The sequence below is a fragment of the Drosophila obscura genome, unplaced genomic scaffold, assembly GCF_018151105.1.
Source record: "Drosophila obscura isolate BZ-5 IFL unplaced genomic scaffold, ASM1815110v1 contig_179, whole genome shotgun sequence".
NCBI lineage: Eukaryota > Metazoa > Arthropoda > Insecta > Diptera > Drosophilidae > Drosophila > Drosophila obscura.
The window spans coordinates 2009145-2017172 of NW_024542766.1; the positions used below are offsets into that span (position 1 = coordinate 2009145).

General features: G+C 51.0%; 4 protein-coding genes across 6 annotated transcripts; 2 read left to right on the forward strand and 2 right to left on the reverse strand.

Annotated features, from left to right (window-relative positions):
* Positions 1-982: 982 nt before the first annotated feature.
* On the reverse strand, positions 983-6198 carry LOC111080150 (coiled-coil domain-containing protein 102A). 3 transcript variants are annotated; one of them, XM_041592263.1, is made up of 8 exons: positions 5892-6198; positions 5757-5827; positions 5647-5686; positions 5042-5562; positions 4434-4974; positions 2076-2242; positions 1256-1901; positions 1021-1114 (listed from the first exon to the last, which is right to left on the reverse strand). In XM_041592263.1, the coding sequence occupies exons 1-8, from the start codon at positions 6042-6044 to the stop codon at positions 1106-1108; spliced, it is 2148 nt and encodes a 715-aa protein (XP_041448197.1). In that variant the 5' UTR covers positions 6045-6198; the 3' UTR covers positions 1021-1105. The 3 variants fall into 3 exon arrangements, with proteins under 3 accessions (XP_022231301.2, XP_041448197.1, XP_022231300.2); XM_022375608.2 differs by having other exon boundaries at positions 1050-1114; positions 1185-1901; XM_022375609.2 differs by lacking the exon at positions 1256-1901 and having other exon boundaries at positions 983-1114.
* Positions 2767-4298, forward strand: LOC111080147 (glutaryl-CoA dehydrogenase, mitochondrial). Its single transcript, XM_022375605.2, has 2 exons — positions 2767-3335; positions 3415-4298. The coding sequence occupies exons 1-2, from the start codon at positions 2873-2875 to the stop codon at positions 4206-4208; spliced, it is 1257 nt and encodes a 418-aa protein (XP_022231297.1). The 5' UTR covers positions 2767-2872; the 3' UTR covers positions 4209-4298.
* A 25-nt stretch (positions 6199-6223) lies between the features above and the next one.
* LOC111080149 (PHD finger-like domain-containing protein 5A) lies at positions 6224-6909 on the forward strand. The gene is made up of 4 exons (XM_022375607.2): positions 6224-6355; positions 6426-6616; positions 6681-6766; positions 6826-6909. The coding sequence occupies exons 1-4, from the start codon at positions 6304-6306 to the stop codon at positions 6830-6832; spliced, it is 336 nt and encodes a 111-aa protein (XP_022231299.1). The 5' UTR covers positions 6224-6303; the 3' UTR covers positions 6833-6909.
* On the reverse strand, positions 6870-7955 carry LOC111080148 (coatomer subunit epsilon). Its single transcript, XM_022375606.2, has one exon. The coding sequence runs from the start codon at positions 7866-7868 to the stop codon at positions 6945-6947; it is 924 nt and encodes a 307-aa protein (XP_022231298.2). The 5' UTR covers positions 7869-7955; the 3' UTR covers positions 6870-6944.
* Between the last annotated feature and the right edge of the window lie 73 nt (positions 7956-8028).

Consider the following 8028-nt stretch of genomic DNA (forward strand, 5'->3'; position numbering starts at 1 on the left):
TCGTGTTGACTAGTGTAATCCAGCTGTACAACATATACTTAAATAACTGTACAGTCGATGGCACTGGCAGCTATTAAAATAACTATTCAACTATTCTCATGTAAGATAAATCCTTAATTCAATGGTAACATCCAAAACTTTATTGGAATATCAGTTGTATCAGTTGTAGCTCGTTATATATATATATATATGTGTGTATTTTATATGCGTAATTTTAATAGTTAATTATATAGTAAATTGGTATTATTAAAACACTAGAATACTAATATTGCTAAATTATAATTCGTAAATGTTCTCCATTCAAATATGTATGTATATTCTATATAAGATTACCAATATGCTGCTGCTGCGAATCAGAGTGCAATTCTTTTGGAAAAATAATCGAAAAGGATATGGGGGACTAGACAAGCGCGCACAGATGTGTTTGAGATTGTGATAAATAATAAATTAATTCCGATTCACAGCCAGCAGCAGCACACTGCACGTTGTTCCGAGTAAATTTTGTAAAATTTCTATGGGATTTCTGGCACTGCAAAAAATCGAACCTGTATTTAGGAGTCCAATACGTATAACTGGTAATTAAGTCTGTTAATGTAGCTTAGTCTGTGTGTGTTTAGACAAGGCAAGGGATGATGCTGATGATGATTGGTTGGAGATGTTAGGGAGAGGAATCTCGATGCCCCTAAACAACTTTATTATCTGCGAGTTAAGCTCATAGAGATGCGAGTTATGGCCAGCTAATGTTAGCTTCTAGTAATGCCTAGTATAAATGGAATATTTGTGAAGATAAAAAGCCTATTAAATGACACAGTCTACTGCTGATCTGGACTCCATTCCCGCGCCGAAGTACATAAGGGAACTTATGAATCAACTGAGCAACAAGTCGATGGTGGTCCCCCCAAACATAGCCCAGGATCATGGATTGTGCCTTGGCACCTCTGCACCACCACCAACTTTAAAGTACTTACGCATGTGGGGTGGGGTGGGTGTGGGTGTGGGGTGTAATTAATACTAGCAGTTAATACCATAAGCGACAATTTAATGGAATCCTCAATCGCTATTGCCTTCGGTCTCATCGTCCAGCAGTAAGCTTGTCGAACCATAGCTACGGAGTCTGCAAAACACACAAAAAACGGAAATTAATTATTTCATTCCACAATAAAAAAAAGGGGAATAAATACTACCAAAATAATACCGCAAATGAAAATAGTTAGTAAAAGATGCGAAGATGAGAACTGGGTTCCGAGCGGCTCACCTCATCGTCGGATACCTTGAGACCATCCAGATTGATGCTGTTCCTGGCATAGGCCTGCTCCTTCTCGTGCGCCTCGTACAGCTGCCTGTTCATCTCGTCCTTGCTGGACGCCATCGATGGATTGCCCCCATTGGTCATGCACTTGAGGGGCAGCACGAGATTCGAGCGATTGGCGCTGCTGCAGTTGCTGCTGCTCCCGGCACTGCCGTATCGGCCATGTCCGTTGCCCGACCGCTGCCTCTGGTGGTGGTGGTGGTGCGAGCCATGGGGATTGTCGAACTTCTGCTTGGCCCGCTCAAACTCCAGATTCCGCGACTTTGACTCGAAGATGTTCTCCTCCAGATGCGTGGGCTTGGCATCGTAGAAGGCCGCTGCTGCCGCTGCCGCAGCAGCTGCCGAGGCAGCTGCACTGCTCTGCTGCTGCTGCAGCAGCGTTCGCTCCGTGTGACTGGAACGCTTCACAGAGGCCGCATGATGCACAGCCGCATCGCTGCCATTGTGGGAGCTGCGCATTCCCGCCTGCGAATCATCAAAGATCTGGCGCAGATCATTGATATTCGGCAGACAATCGTTGGGCAGCTCTACGGCTATTTTGTTTCTCAACTGAACGCCACCCATGCCGCGCAGCTGCGGACTGGGGGCTCGTCTTTTCGTTTAGTTACGAGGTGTTACGAGGGGGGGCGCGAGTGGTTAGGAGTGGATTAGCAGGCAGGCACCAGCACCAATAAAAAGTTAGTTTTAGTAGTTTAGTTTAGTTTAGTTGAGGGTCAAGACTAGGGCACGAATATGTACAATGGAACTATACTTGTGCGCGTCTCACCTGTTTTGTAGATGTTGGATTTGCACCTGAAAGCCCTCCGTCTGGCCCACTAGTTCATCGTTGGAGCGCTGCAGACGCCGCACCTGATTCACCGCCGAGTCCAGTTCATCCTCGGCGCCCGCAAGCTCCCGCTTTAGCTCCTCCACACGCTGGCGTAGGCGCTTGACCTGGCAGAGGAAAAGTGATGAGATAATATTCTCCGTTTGCACTGCTTACATTCCAGTCTACCAATACACACACACACCCGCTATCAAGCAGTATTCCATTCATTCCATGCTTCCCGCTTAGAAATAAGCACAATGGGCGTGCGCAGATAAGCTGCCGACCCCCGCCAGGCAAACGGCGATAACAAATAGGAAAAATTCTAGCTCCACTTTATGGTTTTGGGTTCTATCGTCAAGTCCCAAATAAAATGTGTGATTGTGCGAAAATTTAGGGGCCGCAGATTATGATCCGCGAGCACAAAAACAAAATATATTCTTGAGGTAAACAAGCAGCATGCTGAGTAGGTGGCAATTTTTTGTGGCCACTCTCTCTGGCACTGTAAGTCGCAAGCACTCTGAGGAAATAGGCCACTATGCTGAGAGTACACTGTGGGCATGTCCCACCCCAAGCTTAATGCACTTTGCACAGTACCGTAGCCGAGAGCGGAAGAGAGCAAACAAACCTGTTGCAGCTTTGGAGCTTCTTGGAAGCTTTCCTCATTTCTCTCACAAACGTCAACCGGAGAACAGCTGTAGCTGCGAATTACGTACGAAAAGGAAGGCCAAACACCACACGCACAAAATATACGAAAAATGATTGCGCAAAGTGTGATTAGCAAACTGATGAGTCCTTGTGCTCGCCGCTTGGCCAGCAGCAAGGCTGCGGCACCCAAATTCAACTGGCAGGATCCGCTCAATCTGGAGAGCCAGCTGACCGAAGATGAGGTGGCCATACGCGACGCCTTCCGCGGCTACTGCCAGGCGGAGCTGCTGCCGCGCGTGAAGATGGCCAATCGACTGGAGCAGTTCGACAAGAAGATCATGGAGGAGATCGGCAGTTTGGGCGTGCTGGGCTGCACCCTCAAGGGCTACGGCTGTGCCGGAGTGTCCAGTGTGGCCTATGGCCTGCTCACCCGCGAAGTGGAGCGCGTAGACTCCGCCTACCGTTCGGCAGTGAGTGTCCAGAGCTCGCTGGCCATGGGCGCCATCTATGACTACGGTTCCGAGGAGCAGAAGCAGAGATATTTGCCAACCATGGCGCAGGGCAAGCTGATAGGTGAGTGTGCCCAAAAACAGGGACAGTGACGCCTTCCAACAGCACCTAAATTGTGTCTCTTTGTTTCCACACACCACAGGGGGCTTTGGCTTGACCGAGCCGAACCATGGCAGCGATCCGGCTGGCATGGAAACCAATGCCAAATACGACAGCAAGACAAAGACGTACATCCTGAATGGATCCAAGACATGGATCACCAGCGCCCCCATTGCCGATGTCCTGGTTGTGTGGGCCAAGTGCGAGGATGGCAAGCTGCGCGGCTTTCTGGTGGATCGCAAGATATCCGGCAAGGGCCTGGACACTCCCAAGATCGAGGGCAAATTCTCGCTGCGTGCCTCGCCCACGGGCATGATCCTGATGGACGATGTGCGCGTGCCAGAGGAGCAGCTGCTGCCCAATGCCATCGGATTCAGTGGACCCTTCAACTGTCTGAACAACGCCCGCTATGGCATCGCCTGGGGTGCGCTGGGCGCCGCCGAGGCCTGTGTGGAGATAGCCCGTCAGTACACACTCGATCGCAAGCAGTTCGGACGCCCGCTGGCGGCGAATCAGTTGATCCAGAAGAAGCTGGCCGATGCCACCACAGAGATTGCATTGGGCCTGCAGGGCTGCCTGCAGGTGGGTCGCCTCAAGGACCAGAAGCTGCACACACCCGAGATGATCTCCCTCCTGAAGCGCAACAATGCGGGCAAATCGCTGGACATTGCCCGCCAAATGAGGGACATGCTGGGTGGCAATGGCATCAGCGATGAGTACCATGTGATCAGGCATGTGATGAACCTGGAGTCGGTCAACACCTACGAGGGCACCCACGACATTCACGCTCTGATACTCGGACGTGCCATCACCGGACTGGCGGCCTTTGCCAACTGATTTCAGTTGCGATTTGAAGGGGTAGAACTGCATTTACAGAATCGTTAGATTGTTACGTGTCCTATGGAATAAATGTATCTTTGTCTAGAAGTGTTCTCTTGTCCAGCAAACATCGCACCCCCAAAATTTCTTGCCATTGATAAGCTGATAAGCTGCCTAATCTGTTGCCAGCCACAGCTACTCCATAATAATAATCAGATAAGGTATCTGCTAGGATCTACTCACCTCTGCCTCGTATTGCTCTGCCCGACGCACTGCGTGGCTCAGCTCTGTGTTCGTCTCGGCCAGCAGTTTCTTCAGCTTGGCATGCGACATTTTCACCTCGCTGATCTCCTTGTTGCGCTCCGACAGCTCCTGCTGCAGGGCGCGCAGCTCCACATCGTTGGCCTGCATGGGCCGGCACTTGCGATCCGAACGCTCCTGATAGTCACGCAGTTCGGCGCGCAACTTTTTGTTGTCGCGCTCCAGCGCCAACTTCTCAGACTCCAGGCGCTCTCGCTTGCCCCACTCGGAGGCGTTTTCCGCCTGCAGATGCTCCAGTTCGGTTCGCAGTTCCGTGAGACGGCGCTCCAGATTCTCGCGTGCGGCAATCTCCTCCTGCAGCGAGTTGTTCACGATGCGCATCTCTGCCCGATGCTGCTCCTGCAGTGTCAAGAGCTCGCGCACCGCCTCCTGCTTGGCTGAGCGCATCTCCTCATGGCGGCCGCGCACATCCTGTATCTCCAGCGTCAGCTTCTCAATGCTCTTGTGGAGTTCGTGCTTCTCACTGAAAGAAATCACAGATTGGGTAAGCAAAATGGAGGCAGATTCGGGGCATGATTCGATTCACTCACTCCCTTTCGGCCTGCAGAGTTTTCTGCGCTTCATCGAGGCGCAACTGCAGCATGGATATCTTTTGCAGCAAATAGTCCTCGTCAAAGTCATCCTTCGACAGCTGCTGTATCAGACGCTTCTCCTCGGCGGCCGCGGCCTCGTCCAGGTCCGTCAAATGCTTGGGCATGGCGCCCTTCATGGCGAACTCCTCAATGTCCAGATCCTTGACATCGTTGGTCAATTTGGTGACCAAGCCATCCTCGCTGTTGATATTCTTCAGGCCATCCGCGGAGATGTCCGGCGAGCAGTTGGCATCGCGTCCATTGGCCTCGGCATCCTCGTTGGTGTCGGAGCGATGGAACTGGCCGGCATGCTTCATCATCAGCGTGTGCACCTTCTCCATTTCCTTCTTCAGCTGCGTGATCTGCACCTCGAGATCATTCTTCTCGCGCTTCAGCGAATGTGCCTCCTTCATGGCGACGTCCAGTTTAACGCTCAACTGCTTGGACTCCTCCCGTGCCTTGTTCCGCTCGTTGCGCACCTGCAAGTGAGTTGTTATTTGTTATTAAACAACTGCAATACCTGCTGCATATTGATTCAACAGCCGCCATGGCAACCAGCTTACCTTACTCCATTTCTCGCGCCAGTTGGCAGTGCAATCGGACCTGCAAACAGAGTTTAGTGATTAACAGACGGCCGGCAGGTAGCTCTCTTGGTCTCTGGCGGAGAACTTACCACCACTTCATGGTCTTCTCCATCTGCGCCGCCCTGGCACGCGCCTCATGCAGTTCGCGTTGGCGTTGCGACTTTTTCCATGGAAGAACGTACACCATTAATATGGAAAACTTGTTATCGTTGCGCTGTACTCACCTCTCGAGCCTCCCATTCGGTTTCACCGAATCGCGCCGACATGGTGGTCCCCATGACGCCAGCGCCTCCCACGCCATCGCTGGGCAGCCGTCGACTGCCGCCCCCCACCGGTGCAGCAGCTGCACTCTGCGTGGTAGACGCTGCCTGTGACATTTTCTGGGTTGGTTGCAGCAAGTACTCTTAATGGCTCTTCTTTTGCACACTCTGCCTAACTTAGCTGTTGCATTTTGGCCTTGTTTCTTGCACTTTTCATTGAACAAAACATGAATACAGAAAAGAAGGTATGGTACGGTACTATTAAATTCTATCGATGGAATATCTATCGGTAAATGGTATCGAAATTATTTGGTCACACTGAAACGCTGCAAGTTTTTTCGCTAAAATTGTTTATTATTGAAAACGGAAATAAAACATGGCCAAGCATCATCCCGATTTGATTTTCTGCCGCAAGCAACCCGGCGTGGGTAAGTTCTTTCACAAATACAGCGTTATCCTGTGGTAATTGCAATGTTTTATCTCACACACGCGCGGCAGCCATTGGACGCCTCTGCGAGAAGGATGATGGAAAATGTGTGATTTGCGACTCCTATGTGCGTCCCTGCACCCTGGTGCGGATCTGCGATGAGTGCAACTACGGCTCCTACCAGGGAAGATGTGTAATCTGCGGAGGACCTGGAGTGTCCGATGCCTACTACTGCAAGTCCTGCACCATGCAGGAGAAGGATGTGAGTAGCAATTTGTGGCATGGAAAAGGAGATTTTGTTATATTTGTTTTGTTTGTTTATACAGCGCGATGGCTGCCCCAAAATCGTGAATCTGGGCAGCTCCAAGACTGATTTGTTCTACGAGCGAAAGAAATATGGCTTCAAGCAAAAGTAACTATCCCATAGGGTGTGCAACTTTCTGATGCTAATCACATTTCTTCCCTTTGCAGCTACTAATGTGCTCCTACTCTGGATACCTCATATACATTTCTAATCAATTTTGATTGTAATTTAATGAATATACATAGAAAGTTTTAATATAAACCTTGAATTGGGGGGGTGGATATTTTTAGACGGCCAAGAGCTTCTCCTCGCCACCCAGATCATACTGCAGGCAGAGGCGATCGAACTCGGTCGACTTCTTGTCCAGATCGGTGATGAAGTCGCTCTTTGGGTAGAACTGACGCACTTGCTCCAGATAGCGCGTTATATTCTCCGTGGGCTTGCCCGTCAGATGCGACAATACCATGAGGTTTATCAGAGTGTCGTAGTCGTTGTGCTTCTTTATGAGCGACTCGCGCAGAACGGCGTCGGCTTCTTCGTAACGCTCCAGGCCCAGGTGGACCACCGCCTGGCCATTGAGCAGTGCTGGCGTCGGCTTGAACTTCTCGCAGAACTCCTGGTAGATGTGGAAGGCGTCTTGCATCTGCTCCGTGCCCTGTGCCAGAGCCACCCAGGCCTGAGCCAGCTGTGTTAGCGTGGCATCGTCGCTGATCTCCTGCATTTTGGCCACCAGCTGCTTGGCCAGATCGACACGCTGCAGGCGCAGCAGGCATTGCACAGAGAGAGCCATCGACTCGAGGTTGGTGGAGCCGTGCAGGATTTTCAGGGCGTTCTCGAACTGTCCGTCGTAGCAGTACACAATGGCGGTGGCAATGTGCCAGAGATTCGTCTCATCCTCATCGCCGGCCACCTTGTCGGTCAGCTTCTCCAGCACTTCCTCGCACCGCGACGGCTGCTCGAACGCCTCGTGGACCAGCCGCAAGGCCTGCAGCGGTGTCGAGCTGCCCTCCTTAATGTCCGACACAATGATGCGGCCCGAGTCAATGGCCAGGTACGACAGGTACATGTAAGACAGCAGCTCAGCGCCAGCCGTGCCCTGCTCGGGCAGCACAAAGTTGATGGAGCCCATAAAGTTGCCAACGTAGTACTCGTTCCGGGCATCGAACAGCACCGCATTGGTGTCCTCATCGTTTTGCTGGCCCCGGCTCATAATGACGAAGTTTCTTTGGATTGTATTTGACAGAAAACAGAACTTAAAAATGTAAACTGGATGAGTTGGCTTTTTAGAGATGAGAGTGGACTTATCGATAAGATACACCGTCAGACCCTCAGAAAAATACCGAATCATTTTAAGAATATACCGAAATATA